This window comes from Scophthalmus maximus, chromosome 2 (assembly GCF_022379125.1).
Source record: "Scophthalmus maximus strain ysfricsl-2021 chromosome 2, ASM2237912v1, whole genome shotgun sequence".
NCBI classification, from domain to species: Eukaryota; Metazoa; Chordata; class Actinopteri; order Pleuronectiformes; family Scophthalmidae; genus Scophthalmus; species Scophthalmus maximus.
Window position 1 is genome coordinate 28,204,977 of NC_061516.1, and position 26,529 is coordinate 28,231,505.

The following is a 26,529-nucleotide window of genomic DNA, read 5'->3' on the forward strand; positions in this document are numbered from 1 at the left end:
CATCGTTGGTATTCCCCCATGCTTTTCTTCTCATCCTCACGAGCCGGATCTGCTGCTCTCTTTTACATTTCATCACACCACCTGACAGAGAGTTTCCTTTCGCAAACCCCCCCCCCCCCCCGAATACTGCAGCTCACACACAGAGCAAAGTTTCCCTCATTTGCCTTTCCAGTCTTTGAATTTCTCCCTCTCCGAAGCAGCATAATCAAGCACTCAGGGAAGTTCAACAGAAAGAAAGAGCAGACTTGTTCCAGAGCGCAGAGAAAGATAAGTCAAAATTTTTACCAGCAATGGGAAAATGTAATTACAGTGGATGGAAGTAAGGGAATGATGCTCCTCCTCGTCACTTTTTCGAAGTACAAAACAGAGTCTATAGCTTTCATCTCTCTCTGTCTCCCTCTTTTTTCCCCTGCTCTTTCTCTCAAGCTGTCTCCGTGTCTCATTTGTCTCATTTTTCCACTTCTCCTCTTCTCCAGCAAGACCAAATCCAGTGACAATCGCACCAGCGGCTTCATTCTCCATTTCTTAATCGGTTTCTTTTTTTCTATGACACATTTCCATTCTGTCACCTATCTCAGTTTAGTTGCCAATTCCAATGCAGCTGTGGGATTCGTTCTAATGTCTGTGCCTTATTTTGCATTTTGATTAACCTCAACATAGACACACTCTGGCACAGATGAAGACTATGAAAGCCTATTTTCTCCATCATCTCTCTATGAGCTGCAGGATCCTACATGACCACAAAATAATATAGTACAGTTATAACAGTTTGTGACTATTTCACATAAGCAACTACTGCTATTTCAGTCTTTTTGTCTACTGTTGTCCCTGGTTTGAAGTGACAGGGCCTCAGTTGGAAAGTAAGATGTCTTATTTCCATCAGTTGTGGGATTGTTTGCTTAAATTCCCAGCACTGCCAATCAAATCTCTTAATAAATCATTACTGACTAACTTTGGTTCGTTCTCATTTAGTCATGAATGTGTTATGTTATAGAGAAGAACTTTTTTGAAAACTAGTTTTCATTAGCTTTAAAGAATTAATTCCCAGTCCTAGGGTAGAGAATCCTTGTAGGGGAGGGAAATCTTGCAGGTCACTGTATAATTACTGTATGTTAATATATTTATATATTTTCAGATGAATCTGTATTCTCTCCTTTTTTACTTTCAAGATATGAGATACTTTTAAACATTTTCAGGCTCCCAAAATTGCTCATGTGAAATGGGGGATTCAAACGTTACTATACTTCTTAGAAATATAGTTTTTATAAGACATCACATAAAAAGGATGGAAACTAAAAGGTTTGTTTTTTTCACGCTGTATATTTCCAAAGCATATTACACATTTTTACACATTATAGTAAATGCTGTGCAGTCCAGACTTTGGTCCAGACTGAAATATCTAGACACCAATTGGATGGAGTACAGACATTTGTACAGACCTTCAAGGCCCCCATGATATATGATGACAACTTTGGTGATCTCAGGAGTTTGTACTCTATCGCCACCAGCAGGCTGACGTTTGTGTTTCAGAGATAAATGTCTTGGCAACTTTTGGATGGACTCCTGTGCCTTTTTGGTGCAGGAATCCATGGGGCTTTTTCATCTAGCACCAACATCAGGTCAAAGTTACAATATATCAGATACTTCAGATTATTAGGAACAGGTTGGTTTCCTTTAAATTCTTTTTGAATGTTTCACAATATACTGACGTGCATGGGAACTTACAACCTGAAGGTTTGGAAACTGCATCAAAGCTTACAACTCTCCGCAGACATTAAAGAACGAGTGATTCGTAATAAAGAGGCATAAATGTGAGAAAAAAAATGCAGCACAATTCTTTACGGTCACCATCTTCCACACTGAATACAACTCCCTCACCATACTCTACTGTCCTCCCTTTGTGCCTCTTCCAGCTTCATTACATAACAGCCTGGACAAGCCAATAATGGGGAAGGAGGGGTAGAGCAAGGGGGTTGGGGGCCTTTAGCTCCTCTGACCTCCCACCAGAGGGGGGAGACGCAGTCGTCTCGCCATCACATCAGCTACGTGCCAGCTGCTCATTCTGGCTTTCCTTGCTCCCCTCTTCTCCCTTTTCTCTCTGTCACCCTCACACCCCCCCCCCCCCCCCCTTGCGTCCCCCGTCTCTCTCTTCCTCTGCCAACCCATCTTGTCACGCTAGCTCAGTTGGGGGGGCATGTTCCACTGTGCCCTCTTTCTCTTCCTCTCTGCGTCTCTGATCCTCTAATTCTCTGTTTCCATCCCTTTGCCGCTTTTTTGTCACTTCGCGCTTCCTGGCAACTTCCTCTATCGCCTTGCTGTGGAAGGCCTAAGGGAACTTCTAAAAAAAGTGATGAGTATTGCAAGGCCATACAAAAAGCCACTCTTGTCATGTTTTTGTCCCGCCACAACCCTCAGGGCTTCCACACCTCCTTCCAGCTTTTGTCCCTGCATCAGCATAAGCCCTTCGACATCCAGCCTTCCTGACAGGAGAACCAGGAAGTGAACGCAGCAGGTAAAGGTATGCCATGGTGGCGTTTCTTCAGGTCAGACATGTAAAGTAACACGAGGAGGGGTCAGCGAAAACTCAGTAGTATGTTAGCATTCTAAAATTAACTGGTGACTTGTCAGCAACTTGTGTTTTTATACTTTATTTCTTGCTGACTGCATTTCTTGTTAGTGATGTCACCCTAGTTTCAGATGCCACCAAATAACTGAGATATTTGAAATAAACAATTTTAAACGGTGTTCAAAAACTATGAAAACATCAGGTTCTATTCATGGCAACTAATTGTTTAAACAATTAGGTTTCAAGGCGCAAAAAGTCCCAAAAAGCCCAAAACATTATACAGTATGCAAAAACAATAAAAGCATCACTAAAGCATAATTCAGTTAGGAACACTCTCGTCATACATTTTACCAAAACAACGGAACCCAGCGCCAAGCTGGATAACGCCAAAGATAAGCATCAGCCAGGTTATATAGGAAAATATCTGAGTAGCAGCAAGCATGCTGCAGACCTCGGCTATCCCAAATGCTTTTGGGCGGGATGCAAGCATGCAACCCGTCAGACGTCATTCTACAGTTATGTGAAATATATATGTGTAGCAGCAGGCATGCTGCAGACCTCAGCTATCCCAAATGCTTTTGGGCGGGATGCAAGCATGCACCATGTGAGAGGTCATTCTACAGTTATGTGAAATATCTGTGTTGCAGCAAGCATGCTGCAGACCTCAGCTATCCCAAAGGCTTTTGAGAGGGATGCAAGTATGCAACCCGTGAGAGTTCATACTACAGTTATGTGAAATATATATGTGTAGCAGCGAGCATGCTGCAGACCTCAGCTATCCCAACTGATTTTGGGAAGGATGCAAACATGCAACCTGTGAGAGGTCATTCTACAGTTATGTGAAATATATACGTGTAGCAGCAATCATCCTGCAGACCTCAGCTATCCCAAATGCTTTTGGGAAGGATGCAAACATGCAACCTGTGAGAGGTCATTCTACAGTTATGTGAAATATATACGTGTAGCAGCAATCATCCTGCAGACCTCAGCTATCCCAAATGCTTTTGAGAAGGATGCAGCATGCAACCCGTTAGAGGTCATACTACAGTTATGTGAAATATTTACATGTACCGGCAATCATGCTGCAGACCTCAGCTATCCCAAATTCTTTTGGGACGGATGCAAGCATGCACCCTGTAAGAGGTCGTACTACCAAAATATGCGCAATGAAACCCAGCCAACCACTTCCAAATGCAGCATTTATATAACGCAGTGAGGAAATTTGCTTTTAGATGTTAGTGTTCATGGCCTTTTGAGTTGAGATGATGTGGTTTATCCAGGGCGAGCGTAACTTCACGGGCTGAAGACCAGCAACCCGTGTCTTACAGAGTAGATAATGGAACCGAGGCAGCTGAGGATGTTGCTGCGCCGATGCAGAAGGAGTTAGAGGTGTACAGCTGAAGAGGGAGTCCACTTTGTTTGTGCAGGAGTCGGAGACGGGTTGTGAACCATGACCTTGACGTGGCCTTTCCTTTGTCGGTCAGGAACAACTGTTGGTCTTGCCTCACGCGAGGATGCCGTTGTAGGTACCGGGTCAATGAAGAATGAGGACAAAAAGCTGTGTTAGATCGAGAGATGGCAACAGTTGAACATTTACCCTCCCTGTCTGTTTTAGAATGTTTGATGTGGATTGAAAACATGTGAGTATCTACTGTGATGTCCGAAATGGTAAGAAATGAACTGAGCTGGTAGTGTGTTCGCACCTCGGGAACCCATAAAATGCAGTGAAGAAACACGCTTCTGTAATAAATCTGCTTAAAGGTTCCGAAGCACCCCTGCCTAAGGTGAGAGGTCTTTTACAGTTATGTGAAATATATATGTGTAGCAGCAAGCATGCTGCAGACCTCAACTATCCCAAATGCTTTTGGGAAGGATGCAAGCATGCGCCCTGTGAGAGGTCATACTACAGTTATGTGAAATATATGTGTGGCAGCAGGCATGCTGCAGACCTCAGCTGACCCAAATGCTTTTGGGAGGGATGCAAGCATGCACCCTGTGAGAGGTCATAGGGATGTTAACGGGCATTGCAGGAACGAAGAAAGCAGCGCAGAATGAAGTGAAATAGGACCATGCAAGTGTCGTGTAATGAGATGCAGAGATCACGTAAGACTGAAGTGAATCTTCTAGTCTAGTACAGTTTGTGGAAAGCCTGGGCAACGCAGGCCCTGAGGCGCAGCGGATTCTTAATTCCTGGAATTTGAAATCGGGACAGGGAGTAAGCACTTTTATTGTCCAAGCTAGGCAGGTGCGTTGTGAAATTGCCTGGGATATAACCACGTTAGTCATCTAACAAATGTTTTTAATAAAGGGGATTAGTGCAACCCTTTTTAATGATATTAACAGTAGCCTCGTTATCACAGAAAACACAGATTTGTTTCCTAGACCATAGGTTGCATGCGACAACAATGGGAAGAGCGAGAAGGAAAAGCGAGCAGTTCTTTTGGCCGAACATCTTTTTTTGTTTACCAGATTAATGTCACTACCAGCGAGGATTCGATTCCTCAGCTGACGAAAAACGGCAGCGGCAGGTGGAAGAGTGGCGCTCCCGTTGAAGCTGCGGGAACTACAGTTCCCAGCGTCCTGTGCGTCGTGATGTCACCCGGAAGCGCTCAGAAGGCGAGGCCGCTGTCGCTGTAGATGCCCTGGAGTTGATGTTGGTAGCTGCTGCCGGGCGGGTTTCCAAAACCTGGAGGCGGAATTTCATCACGCTGAGGGAGGACTGCATGGTGGTCTGAGTGGTCCTGATGGTCGTATTTCTGGAGTCTTGGCCTCCAAGAAGCGGTGTTAGCGCAAACGGAGGCAGCGTTGTTAGCGTTAGCAGCAGCCGTGCGACAGTGATTCTTCTTTGAAGAACTTTCTTGGACGATGAAGCGATGGGAGGAACTGCAGCTGGATCCTGGTCCGGATTTTCAACGAAAACCTGGAGAGTTCTTTGTGACTGACCCACGAGGGAGCGGAGGTATTTTCGGCTGTAGTGAACTTTGAGATCTTAGTCACTGGCCAGTGTTTTATGGACGGAGGACTTTTACCTGCCAAACTAGCGCTGCGGCTCTTTTCCTCTGTCTCTCCCTCGTGGTCTTGGGTGTCGAGGTTGCAATCTTCTTCGAAATGGATCTGTCTTGAGTGAGGATGGCTGTGATTGGTGTGTGACTTATGGCAATTGTTCAATCAGCGGGCTGTCAGCCGATTACGGCTGGGGCGTATGACTACCTTGTCCTGCATGAACTACCGCAAAGCTTCATTTTTAACAAAGGTGATATCAATCTAACCATATGATTCTAATAAGTCAAACTTCAGGAGTGTCTTAAAAACATCATAATGTAGGGAACCTTGGAGTTATCTTTGACAAACTAGTCTCTGGGACAGCCTTCGTTCACCTGTGAAATATTAACAAGATTAGAGACATCCTAACTATTGACTAAAATTAGTTACTGTTAGGATGTCCCAGTGAGTCTGTTAAAAGCCTCCAGCCAGAAGAAAAAAAGATCATATTTCTCCTGTTAGCATCTCTGACTTGGCTCCCTGAAAAATTCAGAATAGAGTTCAAAATGCTGCTCTTCACCTACAGTACAGAGCCATTAATAATCAAGCTCCATCATATCTTACAGAGCTCATAGTTCCGTAGTATCCCAATAAATTACTTCGCTGTATAAACTCAGGATTACTTGTGGTTCCCAGAGTCTGTAAGAATAGAATGGGAGGCATAACTTTCAGCCATCAGGCTCCTCTCCTCTGGAACTAGTTTGTGTCAAAGGAGGCAGACACCCTCTCTACATTTAAGGTTACACTTAAAACTTTCCTCTTTGATAAAGCTTATAGTAAGAGCTGCTCAGGTGCATCCTGAACCGTCTCTTGAGTTATGCTGCTATAGGCCTACACTGCTGGGGGGAACTTGTTCTCTCTCCTTCTCTCGCAAATGTATATATATCACACAACTGCATGCATTAACTTGGTGTCTCCACTCATATAGGTAGTGCTTTTCCTCTATCCCTGTCCTCATTCCACAGGTATCCCTGACTGCTCAACATTCATCGTCATCATTATCCCCCCCCCCATTTCTCACCTCTAAACCCCTTCGACCGCCCAATTCCTGTTGAAAGTGAGTTGTTTTCCAACTTCCGCTGTTGTCAAGTGCTTCACCTCTTGACCTTACTCTGCAAAGTGCCCTGAGATATCGTATGTTATGATTTGGTGCTATATAAATAGAAGTGGATTGAAAATGAAGGCCACTAAGATGCGTCCTGCTTTATTACCTTTTTTACTGAGACTAGTTTTAGGCTACCTAGACTTATGACCTTATCTGCGGAGTTTGATTCAGATCCAGACCTACATTAGAGTCGATACTTTGCTTCCAAAGTACATATTCATGAATCTGTGTGTATTTAATCAAATGACATCCCAGCAAATTTGGGGTGAGAAGAAATGTATTCATAGAAAAGGGATGAGATGGAACAGGGCTTTTTTTGGGGGGGGGGGGGGGGGGGGGGGGGGGGGGGGTGCAGTGGTCAGGGAAGTTCTTGAACTACTTTGTTGATAGAGATAGTTCAAAACGTGATCTCAATTGGCTGTAAAAAAAAATAAAAGGAGGGAGATTTTAGGGGGAAATTGAAGTACAGTGAAACTGAGAGCTCTCCAGTTCCAGGCCAGTTTGCATTACAGAGTAAGTCACTGCTCCCACGGAGACTACTGACGATAAGCTTGACAGTCTACTACACACACACACACACACACACAAACACACACGCGCTCACACAGCAATTTCTACTCTTTCAATATTCTGTGCAGCCAGGTAGATGGTTGTTCTGCTGATTGATGCTCATTCACAATGATGTCAATCACTCAACGATTCCTGCATGCATGAATAAATTATCTGAATCGGATGAAAAGAGAGAGTGTGCAATTTCTGAGTTCCACAGAACTTACCTGTCAACTCCCCCTTAAAACCATATCCCGGGATTGATGGAATTATAGTTGTCATAAAAATGAACCGTATGTCTGACCTGTGCAAACATTTTGTGGGGCGACCCCGCGCTGACTGATGTTTTATACCCCCCGACAAAGCAGAAAGGCTGTTGCATAACAGCCGTCTTTATATCCGCCTGGAAATGAGCCCTGTTCGCCTTCGGATTTGCCCTGAAGTACTATGCGATGAATATTTCAAATTGGACAGGAGAATGTTTAAAGTTCAGCGTATGCGGCAGTGTTTGCTCCAGTGTAGGTGTGCAGTTACATAAGAGGGAGAGGAGGGAGCAGGTCTGATCAGTGATGGTGGAGCTTTCAGGAGCTGCTGTGGGCCTCATTTAACCAAACAGATGTGACCAGAGGATTCAAAACACTGGGGGGCGCATACAGTACTTGCCTCCTCTCACAAGTTTCCCTGAACACTCCAAAGGAACACAACTTCAAAGTTACACATGCAATTAGTTCGTATCCGATGTCCAACTTACATAAAACGCACTGCTGGATTTCTTTACGGGACAAATGCCGAGGGTAAACCTCAAGGTCAAATCCAGGTTATTCTAACCTGGAAACACAGACTAATACCTGTAGTGATTTTAGTGGCTATTCAAAATTCTTTAGGAATCACAATGTAGTACTCGCATGTAGTATCTGAGATGAGCAGGGATGTTGAGAACGTTTGACACTGGCTGCTTTATAGCACACATCCGCCACACACCTAGCGTACACTGAATACACTGCTCACACAGATGAGTAATTCATAGGCACATGAATCTCGTAACGTAAAGGTCAGACCGTTTGTATGCAAAAAAAACTTAAAAGATGCTTCTGAAAAGATTCCTCCTCGCAAGGGATATGCTTTGATTTATTGCGCAGCGTGAACAAATCGCATTTAGCTGGCATTCACCGACAGTGCACCTCGCCAAGTGTGTATACGTTCTCAGCCCGAGCGATCCTAGTGTGAATAAAACCAGGAAGCGTGGCCGGTGTACTGCTAGGGGGGGGGGGGGATCCAAGCAGTTACATGTGATGCCATGAGCCAAGAAAAACCACACACCTTCATCAGACTAAGTGACAACATCTCTCACGCCTCAGATGTTTTTTTCTTTTCACTTACAGAAGGAGCTGCTTTCGTCCTTTGTGCCTTCCATGGTGCCATCCGGAAGCATCTGGAGGTAGAAGCCGTGTCTGCAGTAGAGCCGCGTGACGATGCCCTTCAGCTGGGGCTCTGCGGGGCAAACACAAGGGTTAAACACACGTTGGCACTTGTTGGCTGCGCGTATATTAACGCAGACAGCTACCTGCGGGCATGCACGTTGACTAAACAACGGGCAAGTCTTGATATTTACTCTGTGAAATGGTCAAACAGTGAAGCGTGCGTGCGTTTGTGTGGGTGCGCGAGAGAGAGAGAGAGAGAGAGACTGTGGCTTTCAGATGGATTGATGGGCCCTCTGTCTTTCACAGACAGATTCGAGTCAGACAGGCGCTCTGTTCATTTTGTGTCCCATCAGACGAGCACTTCCAACTTGAAGAACTGTATTAGAACTAAAGGACTAGAGAATCGACATAGTAGTAGGTTTCACACATGGAAACACCTTTCCATTTAATGAGGCAGTAGTGGGGAAGTCTACTGTATGTATTTTGCAGTATAAAGGTGTTAGCGTTACTGAAACAGTTTCAAATAAGAAAGCAGGAATTAAGGCTGGGCGATAAAACGATAAGCATGATTTTCGCAAAATAACTTTTCCTCGATAGAAATCTTCGATAGAACTAATTCCATCCATGTTTTGACAGACACCACGAACAGCCAATGATAATGAGAATAGCGCCGTGCCGAACCAATCATGTGGCTGGAATAGAGTTACATCCACGTCAAGTTAGGTCGACGCACACAGCACAGAGCGGAGAAGCAGTCCGTCAGGAGTGAGAGCGAAATAAGAGAGAAAATGACGACAGTACATGTTAACTCGAGCGACAGCGCTACCAAAGGAGACGTCCCGACGGACACTAGGCTCAAAAGATGAGGACATTGATTAAAAGAAGCGTCCAAGGATTATTTAAAGTCCGCCAAGAGGCAGAGTTGTAGCGTGCGCTGCAAACTGTGTCAAAAGCATTTGTAGCAGATGCGGCATTTGTATTTATACAACTGCGTTATATAGCAGCAGTTATAACATTTGGTTTAAATATTATATCCTTTCATCTCACAACGTTTAAGCTTGACAGAAATAATGATTTATAACATCAGGCTAGTTAAATCCTGAATCCATTCTTTGGTTTGACTGAGGGAAGCTTTATTCCGTGATATATATCGATATCGATCAGCATGAAAAAAATTATCGAGATGAAATTTTTCTTCCATATCGCCGAGCAGCACTTTTTAAATATAAGCTGCTAGTTGTCAATTCATGCCGAGTTCACAGTACACAAAACGCTCTTTTAAGACTATTTGCTCCTATTATTTGTTTCTGTCGTGTTGTGCATTATCACTGCAACAGATAATGGTTGTAACCTCCAGCTGGCTTTAATGCCGAACTACATATTAACACATCATCATTTCTCTCCTTTCACACAACACACGGAGCGTCCCCTCGAACTACTTCCTTTCTCGACCTTTCAACATAAGAGTATTGTATAATATATTGAACACCACAGTTCCTTTCCGACGTCCATCGTGAACGTGACAGACGATTCATTTTTCGCGCGTGTATCGCGTATTTTCCCATGTCACTTCTCGCGTGTGTTTTCGTGACAAAATGTTCTTTGGAGACATTTCACCTGGTGAAGGACCGTGTAGTGTGTGACATTCCCCCGGAACTGGAACTGTGCAGTTATTTCTGTGTCTTAGTTGTGATAATTTCACTGAACAGATGTAAAACTTTGTGGTAGCTTGAAATATAGACTCTAAAGTACCCCTTAGTCTGACCTCAGAGCGAGAGCACGTTCGTCGCTGTGCTGAAAGTTTAATGAACCTCCCCTGATCGTCTGTTTACCCCGCTCTCAAATACCAACTGTCGTCATTTACTCAATGCACTCCGAGGCATCCGACTGCTATTTGTTCCAGTGAGCATTTTCATCCGCCACTGCTCCGGAGATGGTCTGACGTGTGTTTCCCTAACCTCGTGTTTGGGTTGGGATGCGTTTCTTCCTCCTCTCTGGGCATGCACACGCATAACTGTGGGGGCTCTTCCACTGCAAAGTACTGAGGGAGACTAAACAGTGGATCAGAAGGAATGTCAGAATGCTGTAGTGTTTCCACAATCAACTTTTTATGAGACACATCAAATATGGATGAGGACAGAGAAGTACGGGGGCAGCTGGCAGTTGGCCCTCGGTTGACAGCAGGGGTGTGTGTGTATGTGTGTGTGTGTGAGAGAGAGAGAGAGAGAGAGAGAGAGAGAGAGAGAGATGAACTGCAAGATATTCAGACGCTCATGCAGAGCCTTTAAATTGTCCCGAAAGTATGACGCAACAAAATAAAATCTCTTCGGGTGATTATCTGAAGTTTATTTTCCTGCATTTTAAAACATTTTTTTATGTTACAGTAGACTAAACACATTTTGTAAATCTACCACAGCTGCAATTCGCCCTACAGGATATTCCATCAATTTGGCATTGCACTCCAATGGCGTTAAAAGGCTCAAAAGAGACTTTTAACACAAAGAAAACGTAAAAAGCAGAACTTCCAGTACTTTTGGATCCTACATTTCCCATATCACACACCAACCATATCACATAAACGGCTGTTTAAATGGGTATAAAGGAGCAGACTTTAGAGACGGTTCTGCATAGCATCTCATGCTGAAGATCATCAGCATTCGAGTGAAGCCTTGATGTCTGTGAATTAATCAAAGAAACACTTGTGTGTGAATGCCTCCTTTCAAGATGACAGTGTGACCCAACATGTCTTGAAGCTTTTCATCGGACGTGCTGTCCTCAGCCACCAGATTCAGTGTATGTAACTACTCAAAGATAAAAGCTTCATCCGTCCGTCGCAGGCTGACTAGACGCCGAAGGTCAAACGTGGAGTGTGGTAATCTGTAATATCCTGACTGTTAATCTCAAATTAAGCCACAGACCACACTCCAGGCCATGTGCTGCTTAACACATCTGCCACAGTGCAGAGAGGGATTGAGCAACTAGCGCGCACACGCACACGCACACGCACACACACACACACACCCACAGGGGAGGCGGCTGTTGACCTTTAGCGTGACTCCGCCCTCGTTCAGCGCGGTTTGGTAACAGCGGCATGATCCAAGACCTTCAGAGGAAATGCTGCTTGGACACAAGGACAAGCACGACTACTGATGCAAGTACAGAGCTAACGCACACACATACACACACACACACACACAGACACACACACACACACAATACATGAGGAGTGCAGAGGAGAAATTGCCTTGAGTCATACCTAAGGCTGGATGTTAATTAAACCGAGGGTTTAAATAAAACACACAGTGTGTGGAGTGTGTGAAGAACCCATTAGTTTGACAGTAGGACTCTAGTGAAAATGCGAGGAAAGACGGTGATTACCTATAATATATGATATATGATAGTATATATTATAGTTTTCATGAATTGGTTTTTAAAACTCACTTAGAAATAACTGAAGTCAATCAAGTAATATTTAATTGGATTATATAGCATTGATTTCTCCCGAAGAAACCAAGCATGTGCCCAGAATGCCAACACCTAAGGAATGTTTAGAACCTCTTATATTCCGATGCACCTATGGTTTGCTCGAATGGTGGCACCAGAGGAAAGCTCAAGATCGATCAAAGACACTTGATGAGATCATGAATATCTTACTTCAGAACAAAATGACCCATGTCTTTTGAAATGCATGGGACCAAATGTCGATCAAAGGAGAATGATCATCAGAAAGTATCCAATATTATCCAACGTCCAAGGAGATCCAGCAAGTAAATGTGGAGATACCACTGTCAGACTGGAGACAGGACTGACAGACGGACGGACGACCTGACATTGGTAGGCTCAGCTAATAGCGGTGCATAATTATCAGCTTTCTTATCACCTTACATTTGCAGGTTGTTCACCAATCTTAGCAGCTTTTGTCTGGTAAAAGTTTGATCCTATTTCTTAATGAGAAACTGTGTGCATATCATACATAGAATTCAAACTTCATTTGGACAGGATGTGAAATCTTAGACATATTATGATTTAGCTAGTTTAGATTTTGTGTAAGGTGGTGCTCTTTGAGGGAGCTTTCAAAGAATCTGCGCAGCAATGAGGATTTTAGGTTAAAAGGGCTAACTACATTATGCACCTCTATGAATATGATTCGGAAATACCAGTCAGTCAAGCAGAGGCTGATATGACAGTCTCAAGTGCGGATCACGTAAAAAGAAATAAAAAGGTAACCTACATTTCCCATACTACAACCTGCAACCCCCCAGTTTGCAATGCAGGCCTTTACCTAATGGGATCATCTGGGTTGTTTTCTCAGACTAGACAAACTTCCTCCTGAGCCACACAAGACATTGTATGGCTACTTTTCTGAGCTGAGGAGAACTTTGAAGTGTGAATTGACTTTGAAGTGGATTGACGCTTGGAGGGCCCCTCAGAATCATTAAGCACTTTACCTTTCAGTCGGCCTGTATTCAGAAGCGTGTGAAGGAAGGAAATCTCTGATTCAGGGTTAAGGCTATAACATCAGGCTAGTTAAATCCTGAATCCATTATTTGGTTTGACTGAGGAAAGCTTTTAATGCTCACGCTGCCATTTTTTCATTAAAGCTGCCATTTTCATTATCATTTTCATTTTCCCCCAAAATATTACAGCATTGCAGAGTTTCCCCTTGGAGTTTTATTCTTGGAAGGGTGGCAAAGCCTCTGAAAATGGCAATAAGACCATGGGGACTAAACCAAATTCATGCTTGTGTGGACTGCAATCAGGATATTGTCACATCAGAATGTATGCTGGGGAAGATCAGCGCATTAGTCAACAAACAAAAGATTTGGTATCGGACCGCATCACATCCTACAGCACAAAAGCGCAGGGATTGTGTGTGCATGTGTTTATACATGAGGAGGATTTGCGCTTATAATCCCACTGATATTGAACGCTAATTATAGAGTGACCTTAATAAAGAGCAGGATTAATCTTACTTATTGAGAATTTCAACCATTAAAGTCACCCTGAACCCTCCAGCTGCCCTACGCCTCACGTCAGCTGACAACTGGGCAGCAGCTTTGGAGTTATTCTCACCTCCTTTCCTCATCACGTCTTGATGTGTGTGTGTATGTTGGACGCCCATAAAAACAGACTCGGCTGAAGGATCAGACGATCTGCCAGGGACAATATCTGTCTGTCATCACACACAAAACATATAAATAGTTTTGTCTCCTTCACCCCTGTTCATCTCAATCTTTCTCAAGTGTCCTCTCACCATTTGGGGTCCAGCCTGGGAGTAACGTCCATATTGGATAACTGCAATAAAACTGATTTATGTCCAGTACCACTGAATAAAGTAGTGTGCCCCAATGCCATATGTAGTGATCCAGAGAGTAAGGGTGAGGATGGTGAATGGGTGTGAAACAATCGTAGTGCACTGTAGAAAGAATGGTTTAAATGTTCAAGTTTCAAAACTTTGAACTAATAAGCAAGGGTTAATTTTTTCTTTGATTGACAAAATTATGAAATTATTACAACTTGACAGTAATAAGGAGGATCCAGGCCAGCATTGATTATGCCACTGTAAAAAGAGATTGAAAGAAGTGATGAGCATAGTATAGTTATTTTGTGGGCGTAAGTGTGGCGTGGCTTTTTATATCAATGCTGTATGAAAATGTATAATCATAGCTGCGAGGGCCAATATAAAGGGATCGAACCCGTTTGCACTCAACAGAGGGAGGCAGCTCAATGGGCATGAATTAAATTAGCGAGCAGGAATGAGCAGGTTTCAGGCTTGAGAAAGCTGAACAAAGTCACTTCAGCTAGTTTAATTCTGTTAAAGACCGTGTAACACCAACTGTACACTAATTAAATCCTGACAATCGTGTGTAACATTTCATTAATTGTGCGCTGGAAGATCTATCATTCCCCTCCCATTCAACAGATGTGGGGCACAAGATGTCGCCAGTGAATTAAATCAGTTTTGCTCAATGGCTTCGTGAGTTGAGAAGATGTGGGTGGCCAAGCCCATTTATGATACTTCACATTTTGGTTAATACAGCTAATTTAGTAAAATTCTGACAGTCCGTTTTTGAGGTACACAATTTTGGTATTTGTAGCGCCCCCTATGGTTTGGTAAAGTATATTTCAAACCAAGGCCTGAAGATATTTCCCAAGATTTATGATAACTGGACAAACTCTAAATGAGTTCAAGCCAAGATTCTCTAAGCCCCTGTTTGTTAAACTTGCTAAGTTTAATCAATATTATATCAAATCTACTCGAGTTGTGACATATCTTTGAACAAGCTCGACAAACTATGCTGAATGTCAGACATGTCACTCAGAGGAAGGGTAGGAGACAAAAGGGGGGTGGGGGGTAGAAAGAAGAATAGGAGACAAAGTGGTGATATTGGGGACAATGATATGATGAGAGAAAGAAAGGGGGCGACATGAGAGTCATGAAAGATTTCTTATTTCTTAATTGTACAAATATGCATATATGTTTCCCACAGGTAGTCAGTTCACTTCAGGAGCACTGGGATACACTGACGATTTGTATTGACGTTTCATTTAGAGTGCACGGCAATTCATTTTGTTCTCTCCAGTCAATAAAGTCTGTCAAAGTACTCGGAGCTGACGGCACTGCAACAATTGCCGATTGTTATGCTTCCATCTGTTTTATCGAGACGTCACCGGAAATGGTCTCCGTTCCGTCTGTGTCAGCACCGACGCAGGAGTAAAACTCAAGGGAGCCCAGATGTGCTGACGCATCACTGATGCTGGTCATTGTGGTCATTGTAGTTCGCTAACTGTTTCAGTGTTTAGAAGACACAGACTTTGAGAGAATCACAGCTCCATGCATCGCAGCATCCAAAATGAATTCACAACAAACAGAGCAGCCGGGATACTGAATGTATAGTGAGTCAACTGGAAGTGCTTGACTTGCACTTTTAAACATCTGTGCTGTATGTTATGGTCAAATCAATTGTGGTTCCCTGACACAATTACTATGAAGAACTGAGCCATTTGAGTTAATATAACACTTTGTTGTGTCACAATTCAATTTGACATACTAATAAACACAATATTTGAATAAGTACAGCGTTCCCTCTTTTGACCCGTAAATAATGCAAAAAATGTATTTGAGCATTATTTTGAAAAGTTAGTACACGTTGCAAAAACTCTTGGTTTTTAATGTACAAATATTTTGTATTAAATCTATAGAGACATATGCTACTGTCTCTTTTTGTTGGCAGTGGTATTCCACAGCCACAGTTGCATCATATTTATTGCAACAGGATGATATAGTCTGTGACCCAATTCCAACAAAAGCTTTATAACCTTAATAACACATAGTAAACATACTTAAAATTATGCATCAAGATGCCCAACATCAGTCTAAGGGTTTTGATTTACTGAGACAAATAAACATGTTTAAAGTGATTTTACCTCTTACTTGGTGCAACATGATGGACGTCGTACAGCTATGGCTCTAAAAAAACTGCCAGATGCCCTGGTCTTAAGTGTTCTAGAGGTTATCCATTGTGTGATTTGTTAATGATAAGTATTATAATATCCAAAAAGGATTAAAACTTGTTCAAATTCATCCCATACAACAATGTTTAGCACCAACAAACCTGCGGCCTTCATGTGTTCCCCTGGTGCTGCTATCGTTTCTACAGTAAAACTTTACAATAACGTTTTGATCTGTGATTTTTTACTGTATATATCGCAATGCATCATAGGTCCAAAATAATTACAGTAGCGGACATGTTTCTGTTTGTGTATTACTGTTAAATACTGTTGACTTTCGAATTACGTTGCATGAACAGCATTTTACACTTGGGAGCTTTTAAATTTTGATTAACATGGGCTGATGTAAAAGATGAAACAGAGAGGGGGGGCAGGTAATGTAATCGGTATGTGCCTGAACACTGTATAACACTGGTAATACCGACTCCTGTGGCGACCCTAGTAAGAAACATCTTGTATTCAGTAATATTCGTGTTACTGATTTTCGTAGGAAACAGATTTATGGACTAAATTCTGCAATCCACTGAGAAGAAGGCAAGAGGCAGCAAGAAAACAGCTGGGACAAACTGTGAAACCATGCAGTTGGCAAGCTGACATCATTAAAAAAAAGGTCAGCGAAAAAACATTATCAAATTTGAGGCAATATTAATTTCCACAAAATAAGGTGTTAAACTATACAATAGAGCAAGGGCTGTTTCTTTCCATTCTTGAAGCTGTGAAGCATAATTGAATAGTTGTAACACAGAACAACTGGCTGACACGTTGTTCTTTGTGCTGTCTGACAGGTGGAAACGCAACACAGTTACACGTTTCAAGTATTTACTCCGTGAGGTCGAGAAACAGAGCAGCACTAACAGAATGCCATCTTCCCAGTCTGCGTCTGTACTAATATTACATTGTATTGTGAGGGCACGCTACAACTTACAGTGTATCCGGCTCTTTTGCACTCTATTATTGTGTTGAAATTGCCTAAACCCAACATCCAGTTTGGGCCACATTCATCAGCCGGTGGACAGAGGTCGTGGCAGTGTAACTGTCCTTTACCAACAATAGCACTGTGGGCAAATCTCTGCACGGCTGCCGCTGCTTAACATGCCATGCCTTTGCACGCTGGTCTGAGGAACACTTCTCAGCTTTCTCCAGAGTTAATAAGCTTGTTACTCCCCACTGACTCCAATATTGTCTTTCTCACCACTAGCGAGAGAGCCCGAAGCTATTAATCCATGGACATATGGATTTTACAACTGCTAGTATTTCATCTCCCAGCATTTATGGCATCCAATGGAAAAAGGCTTCACGGCCGCCACGGAGGCAATAACACATCCCGTATTGAAATGAGAACTCGAATATGATACTGTATGTAGATTATTTTTATATCACAGTGAAATGTTATTTGTCTGTTTTTTTTAAATGTGCACTCTTACCAAAAGCCTAAAAAGAACCTCTGGATTTGGGATGAGGAAACACCACATACCGTATGTTCTCGTTTTCATATTTCAACATTTACTTTAAGTGCAGCGCTAAATTGCATAAAATTGGGGGCTTACAGTGGCCCCAGCTGACAATGAATAATGGGGATTAAGGTGGGGAGAGCCTACATGGTAATGGCCATATTTACAAGGGCCATCCATCATCTCCAAACCGCCAGCAGCCTCATCCCTCATAGGACGGAGAGTGAGAAAGGGGCGGGACCCCTTCAAAACAAACTGCGTCTCCCTCTTCTCCATCCAATCGCTCTTTCTCTCCCTCTCTTTCTACTTTGGCTTTTAGGGGAATCAATAGTCATGAAAGTGATGAAGTGCAACCTTGTTAAAAGTTCCCAGCTTAGTCATATTCTTGGTTATAGGAAGGATCGCGTGCTTTACACAGTGCTGACAGAATCTGAGTGTGGGGCTGACAACACAACAGCTGGCTGAACAGCAAATGTGAATTTCTCTGCCCTGGAAGCCCTGCAATTGACCAAAGTGGAGAAGTCAAATAAGCGCTTGGTTAGGAAATCTCAAGTTGACATTGCTGGAAATCTAATTCTGGTTTGTCCAAACAGCAGGAGCCGAGGAGCAGCTGAGAATGGTAAAAGTCTGTTTACAATGGCCTAAAGGCTCCCGAGGTTGTAAAGATTATTTTATGTATGTGATGGGATTATAATTACTACACAAAAAAGACTGGTGTAACAAGATGCGTCAAACAACCTTGTTTGTACGATGAGTTCATACGACGAAACCATGTGTTTATAGTGGTTCTGAATGATCGCACTCAAATGTGGGGTTAAAAGCCGACTTTCACAGAGAGAGGGAAAACGTCATTAAAATAGGTTAATGGTCCACATTTTAAGACTGTGACTTTTCAAAAGCACTTACAGGGTCCCACTCAGTTTCTCAAACACTTTCTCAAGTTAAAAACCTACCTACATTTCTCCCCAGTCACGGCTGAAGTGAGTGTGCTTGTTGCGTTGTCGGTTTCAGGACGGTAATGAAATGGTTGTATGCAGCCAGTCAGAAAAAAGTGAGTGTGTTTGTGTGTGTGTGTGTGTGGGGGGGGGGGGGGGGGTTGTGTCCAGTTGACACCAGACGAGAGAGAGCGGTTCAGCCATTAGTAGGAAGGTTGGCGGCTCAATCCCGGGCGCCTCCAGTCCACGTGTCAAAGCCTTGGGCGGGAGACTGAAACTAGAATAGTGCTCTGTAAACGCAGTCCATCCCTTTGCCACTCGGACTGTCAAATGTCAAATAAAGGCAATTTCCCCCACCAACCCAAAGTTTACAAAGCTTTCAAGTCATATAATAAAGTAGTCATGCAAAAATTTTAATTAATTGCTGTTAGGAATGATGAACAAAACTGTGACTTAAATAAAACTGAATAACCCTTTGAATTAACCTCTGGTTTTTGGCATGAAAGTCGTGACAGCTGCATTGAAGTGTTTGTGTTCCTGTCATTGATTCATAGCTGTTTGGGTTCATACAGCCTTAAAAAGCAGTTAAATAAAAAATGAAGATAAATGAAGTGATTCAAAATGCAATAAATACAATGATGAAAAGGTATCATTGATAAAACAACTGTGTTGTGCTTTTGGTTGATTTTTTTGTGCACTTTGTGTCAGATTTTTATTTTGATATGAAATGTAACTGCGTCACACAACCAGATTTAATAAGAGACTCATGGACTGTGGCATTGTTGGTCAGAGTTCGTTTAGATGCACGTGGACGCACACGGTAATTGTCTCTTTGATTTTTTTTGTATTGTTCATAATGTTAAGGGATTTAGCATGGACAATTAAAATACCATTTTTATAATTTATGTTTTTTGTGCTATGTTTGACTCTAGATGGAGAGTCTGTGGAGAGATGAATATCTGCCGTAAAACTATGATGATAAAGTGGGCAAGATAGACTATGACAGTATTACAGAGATTAAGGTTTTAAACCACAATGTATAGGTACTCATACATAAAGAAGCAACAACTACTCCCTGAATATACATAATACATTGAGAAAGTGTTCAAAAGGGGAGAAGAAACAGCTTGAAAAGGAAGTGACACAACATGCACATATAGGGTCAGGGAGAGTAGAAAGTGGTGGATTAATTAGAAAAGCAACGGGTGAACTTCTTCAGCCTGTGCTCGAGAGCTTAATGATTTAAAGCTCAAATGAATGGCCTGGCGATTAAGTCACAGAGAGCGAAAGGGGGGGAGAGAGGCAGAAACAAAAGCAACTGTCTCCGAAAATGAGTGATTCGGCATACATGGGGAGCAAGATAAGGGGCAGGAATAAAGAAAAAGATTTTTAAAAAAATGGGATGAGAGGGAAAAAGAGTAAGCCAGAGATGGTGAGTATGAATCAAGAAGAGGGCAAAGACAAAGGGTGGGAGGGGGCTGCTTCAGCAAAGACATAGGAAAGATGCCCGTGGGGGCTTTGCTGTTGTTTGAGGGATGTCTGTGAGTAACAGGCAAGCAAAACAGAGATGTGACCATGAAAGAGGAGGTGCAGAGGAACGACTGAAAGAGAAGGTGAGGTGACAGGTCGATAAGAGAGGCCCTGCTGGAACAACTGGTCCTGACGTGATACAGGACTTTGCTATACTATATGCCGAAGTCTACTGCTAGTGACAAAAAAGGTTCAAGAAGAAAGGTACAAGAATTGAAATTGGTGTTCCAGTTTTTTAACTTCACTTTAAAAAGCTTGTATTATAGCAGCACACTGCAGAGGCTGAATCGCAGGAGGAAAACGGGGCAGTGCGAGTCGGCCGGTGCAGAGGTTTTTTAAGTATCCCAGGACTCGTTAAATACAGCAACGATCAGCTGGCAGACCCCGCCCACCCAGTGCAGATGAAGCCCAGGACCTAAATTCACCCGAGGGGGAGGGACGAAGGACAAAGAGACATGGAGGAGGAGGAGGGAAGGAGGGAACGGGTGAATACCGAAAAGGAGGAAGCCAGAAAAAACATGGCGGAAGAGGACAGAGGAGAGGAGAGAGGAAGGAAGGAAGCGAGAAAAAGGACACCTTACATCTTCCAGCTTTTTAAACACTTGTTTTAAATTCCAGCTCTCCCCTAGCAAGCGCTGACCTAAACATAGATAAATAGGAATATTCCCCTAAGAGCCATAAGAGGCAAATACCAGCCAATTCCCGTTCTACAGAAGCTCTCTCTAGATGACACCCAAAGCATATTTTTGCCATAACTCACAGCACGCAGCGTAGGTGGAGGAAATAAATATCACACCTGAAAAACTTTGAAGGAACTACCACACAAGACACAACTCGGACCAGGTTGCAAAAATGTTGAGCTGAAAGTTGAAACGTCAGTTACTATGTCTGCCTAAAAGCATGTCTGCAGTAGGTGCACATATAAAGACATGTACATATAGACCACAATCCAAGCCTAAAGTGTTTAAGGGGATAATATTTTAAAAAAAAAACACTGACGGCAGTGAACCTGATCCAAAGGTTTCGGAAACAAATAAGTGTGTATGACATGTCCAACTCGACATGTCCACATCAAAATCTGTTGCAGATGGCCACATGTTGTCAGAGCTTAACGCAAATACCACAGACGGGGTCAGAGAGCATCCCGTATATCTGAGCTGACTGGATTAAAAAATAAATTTGGGTCTAAGCTGTTGGAATCTGAGTGGGCGCATGACGAACACCTCCTCAGGGTGATGTTTTTTGCAAGTCATGCAGCAAAAGTTAATATGATAGCCTCCTGCATTTTTTGGACACATTTCTATTTGCTCAGCTGTCAGCAGCTCCGCTGGCAGTTTGCAACTGGTCAACGGTGCAAAAGCAGAGGTAGTCCACCCACTTTGATGACAGAAATTCAAAGATTCAAAATACAAATTTTGCAGTTTGACATTTTGAGATTAAGGTTATGTTGTATATGACAGTAGCAGTAGTGTTAAACTGTACTAAATATCTTCTGCATGTGTGTGACTGAAGATCATGGTACTCGTTTTTTAAAAAGGCGAGATGAGAAGTCCACAAGCACACACACACAGGCAAAGGTCATGATAAAAAATAGGTCAGGCTGCTGTCATGCTCTTTCTCAAATGACTCACATGGGAGTAAACCAACAAAAATAACTAAATTAGTGTGTGAGTGAAACCAGACGCTTTACGGGCACTACGGTGTGTGTGTGTGTGTGTGTGTGTGTGTGTGTGTGTAGGCCTGTCCCGATAATTACATTGTCGACTCATCGTACGATACATGAAAATGAACTTGATAATTTCTTTTGACCTCGATAATTGTCATTATGTTTGTTGACAGGTAGGCGCGCTGCTTCAATCCTCTCCTCTGCTTTGTGTCGCAGGCGCAGCTCACAGACTGTGTCAACACTGTCAGATTACATTTCTCTCAGAAGCTTTGCTTTCCTCTGAGTTCATTTTGCAAAAATATTGGCACCGCTGCTTCCTGAATTGTATTAGATGTCGCAAATACACGACTCGGCATGGGCTTTTATTTTGACACGGCAAGACACAACGACGGATCGCTGTAGAATCTTTGGGCGACGCGCCCCCAAGGAGAGGGAGAGAGACAGTGAGGACAGGGTAGGGTTAGTGTCTTTACCGGGTACCAGTGAGATAAAGTTCATTCACCTCCCAGGACCTGACTGTCGACGTCGGGCATTTTGAAATGGCCTAGCGTAGAGCAGACATGCTAACGTCCGACCAACGGAGTGTAGCTGCAAGTACCCACGACAGTGATGTGGAGCAAGGCACAGTCTGTGATGTCCAGTGGGAGTGTGACTGTGTCAGTCTGATCACCAGCACAAGCACTTGAAGTAAAAATCTTTAACATGCAGTACTTTAGTTCACATTTTGCCCCTGTTGGGAGGAAACTGACACAAATCGTGTACAAGAGTGCAGTGATTCACACACGCAACAACCAATAGGCCATTAATAAAAGCTCACAGGATTCAGTTGCAAAAAATGACAGTAAAATCATTTATCGCAATAATTCTGGCCTAATATATCATCTGACAAAAATAAGTCATCGTGACAGGCCTATGTGTTTGTGTGTGTGTGTGTGTAATGCATTCATATATATGTAGGTTGTGTGCACATCTTGTAGCGGTAGGGACTACAGTTGCCATAATGCAACGTTTGGGCTTCTGGAAAGGCATTAAAATGTTGACGTTGAGATAACTCGATGGTGCCCCGTCTTGTTAATACAACATGGTGGCAAAAGGTGGTGGCAATCAGCTGAGGCCACCGTTACAGCTGTGAATGAAGCGTTCGCTCGTCATGGATACCCAGAGGCTGTAGTATCTGACAGTGGGCCACAGTTCTCCTCAGAGACATTCAGGACATTTGCACAAGAGAGCAGCTTCACACACATCACGAGCAGTCCCTGTTACCCTCAAGCAAACGGCGAGGCTGAACGTGCAGTTCAGACTATCAAGAGTCTATGGAAAAAAGACAACAAATCAGAGCACTGTAGGCATACACAGCTACACCGATGGAGCGTTGGTACTGATGGGGAGACACCTGTGCACAGCACTACCTCAGCCTTCAAGTAAACTGGTTCCTCATTGACCTGACCTGCAGGCTTTTCGCAGGAAGGATGGGGAAGGAACGCGTAAACAAGCGGCACACTACAACCTCCTTCACTCTTCCAGAACACTTCCAGAGCTCAAGGTCTGGATCACCACAGAGGAAGCTCCGGGAACAGTATTGAGTACTGCTAACACGCCAAGGTCATACCTGGTAGGGACAGACAGAGGGGTTCTAAGGAGAAGCAGGGTCCACCTTAGAATCACAGGAAATCATCCTGAACAGACAGCAGTCACTAGATCAGGCAGAGGGCCAAGGACACCCAAGAGACTTGACTGATACGTGAAATGTGAAAGTAGTCTAAGTTCTTATCTGTTGGATAACAAAGAGACTTGTTAAAGTTCTGATAATGTTCAGAAGTGTTCAAAATAAAAGCTGAGTTCAAAGAAGTTTAATTATCTAACTGTGTGTTGCTCAGCTAAAAAGAGGAGGTGTAGCATTAGGGACTACAGTACCCATAATGCAATGTGTGGGCGTCCGGAAAGGCATTAAAATGTTGACGTTGAGATAACTCCATGGCATCCCTTTTCGTTAATACAACACATCGACATGAGAGCCACCTGAGAATATCTACATGTGTGTCTGTGCATCTGTGTTTGTGTGACAGAGTTTGAAAGTGTGTGTGTATGTGTGTGTGTGTGTTCTTGGCTCAGAATCTGACAATGATGGATGAGGCAGAGCCAGCCCTGCAAGCGACTGGTGCGCTTTTGCGTCAGTGACCTCTGACCTCAGAGAGGCCGGCGGCGGCAGACACGCTCTCCCACCGTGCATTAGTTAATGACCAAATGCTGTCTCCCTGAAAACACACACACAGGTGGGTTTTTCATCCGTAACAAGAGACAGTGCAGGTGTGTGTGTGTGTGTTCGTGCAGATGGGTTACAGGCTGGAGGGAAGGGTGAATTGACAATGACTTGACGAATTTAAACAATAGAAGGACTCTTTGCTCAATCCCTCACTTGGATCCCGTCCAGCGTCGCTGATAGAAAGAGGACAAATCAATTTGCTTTTATATTATTATCAGAAACACTTCTCAGCTCTGTGTGTGGTGCCCTGACACATCAGGATGGCATTAGCAAATTAACTGTGATATCTTAGTGTTAGGGTCAGACACTGGCCATCAAGATAAATATCGAACATCACTGCCTCACGTTCGTTACGCTGTAATAAATCTTTTTCTAATATACTTTGTAATGGTGTCTTAATATGCACACTATTTATTTGTTTGTTAAAGCCCCAGTGTGTAATTTTTGTACTTTTCTGGTGGCATCTGGTGGTAAAGTTGCAAACCACAACCAACTGAGTGACCGACAGGGGACACTTTATGGTGGCGGAACCGCCGATTCCATTTCCGGGTTTCCGGCAGTGTTGAAAATTCAGCGCAAATTCGCCGTATTTTGGACCGTTTTGTGAAACCATATTCAACACGACATCGCAAACATGGCGATCTCATGTAACTATATTTAACTCGTTATGGACAATATATCCAACTTCTGTGAATAAGTTATTCTAAATATTACACACTGTAGCTTTAAAGTGTGGCGCATACACAACATCCCCCCCCCAATAGAAAAAAAACACAGAAACAACACAGAACAGGCTTACAGTTGAACTTGCGGCATAACTAGGTAAACTGGGTAGACTGCCAGTTACCAGCAAAGCCATGTGGATTATTCTGCCACATGAAAGCCTACGCTCTGAATGCCTATTTCAAAAGTCTGTAACATAGTCCTCGAGGTAACCTGGCGTGACCCGAACTCGGGCTCGACGGGTTCGTGTACAGCCAGGGGTTCTGCAGGTGGGCGCACGGCTGGAGGCTGCACCTGCTCGGCAGGCAAGTCGAAGTCCCCTGCCATGGAGTCAAAACCCTCGTCAGTCCCTGGCTCTGCGATGAAGGGCGGGACCACCTTCCTAAGCTGGCTCGCGTGCCACTGTGATCCATCAGACAGGCGAAAGGTGGCTGGGCCCAGTTGCTCGGTGACCTGCATCGGAGCGGACCAGAAGGAGAGCAGTTTGTGGTTTCAGTTGGGTCGGCAAATTCTGACCCAGGTCCGGCACCGTGTAGGAAGGCGGTCTCGCTCTCCGTCTTTTGTCAAACCGCTGCTTCATTCAGAGCTGACTGTTCATCACCTTCGCTGTGCCATCGGTGCGCTGCTGCTGCTGGTGCAACAGCTGCAGATGGCCTCAGCCGATGTAGTGGAAGCTGCAGTTCACGCCCCTTCATCAAAAGGGCTGGGGAACTGCTGGTAGTGGAGTGTGGTGTTGCCCGGTAGTGCAGCAGGGTGTGGAGCAGTGCCGCTGCAAAAGGCAGACTATCCGCTAGGTGTGCTCTGATTCCGTTCTTCAGTGTCTGGTTGCACCTTTCCACCCCCCTGTTTGCCTCAGGGTGGTAGAAAGCTGTGCGGATATGCTTAATCCCCCGGTCCGCCACAAAGGTTGCACACTCAGCTGAGACAAACTGTGGGCCGTTATCCGTCGTGGTGGCATTAGGGATGCCCCAACGAGCAAACAGTGAGGCGTGAAAGTCCTTGACCACTCGAGTTGTGACAGACTCCCTCCGGCCACTTCAAGTGGAGGTCGTAGGTTACCACAAGGAAGCACTAATGCTGCAGGACGCCATGGAGCTCCCTACAGATGTCCAACTGGATGTGTTCCCAAGGTGTGGGTGGCCACTGTAAAGGCTGCAAAGGTGGTGGCGGCGGCAAACAGTCTTACCACTAACAAGGCAGGCTGTGCACTCCTTCACCGTTGTCTCGATATCTCGGTCAATACCTGGCCAACACACTAATCCCCTGCAGCGCTGCTTCACCTTAAAGATGCCCAGGTGACCTTCGTGTGCCATAACCAGGATATGACCTCTCAGGGTGGTGGGGATGACTGTGCAGAGTCCCCGGGCCACACAGACATTGTTCCAGCAGGACAGATCATCCCTCACACGATGGAAAGGCGCAAACTACTCTGGCACTTTTGTGGGCCACCCCTCCCTGATGAATGTGCAGAGTCGGGCGAGTGTGGGGTCCTGTGCTGATTCGAGCTGAAGGTCCTGGAGGGAGGCCGCGGCTTGTAGTGGGGTGAACAGCATGTGGATGCGCTCTGGCTCAGTTGCGTCAGGGCCAGGGTGCGGTGTGGGGCAGGGGATGGCGCGAGAGAGCAGGTCCGCCACCACATTGTCCCTGCCGGGAGTGAACAGTGTGGTAAAATTATGCTGCTGAAGCCTCTCCGACCAGCGGTGAATCCTCAGTGGTTTGTGCCCCGACCCAGATGTAGCGAAGAGGGCTGTGAGGGGCTGGTGGTC

General features: G+C 44.1%; 1 protein-coding gene across 2 annotated transcripts in view; it reads right to left on the bottom strand.

The window, feature by feature from the left end:
* The window catches only part of fgf11a (fibroblast growth factor 11a), a 96,303-nt gene that overhangs the window by 26,903 nt on the left and 42,871 nt on the right, over nt 1-26,529 (bottom strand). For both annotated transcript variants that reach the window (XM_035626838.2, XM_035626839.2), the window contains one exon: nt 8,643-8,753. In XM_035626838.2, the coding sequence (XP_035482731.1) occupies nt 8,643-8,753 (111 nt within the window). The remainder of the gene's footprint in view (nt 1-8,642; nt 8,754-26,529) is intronic.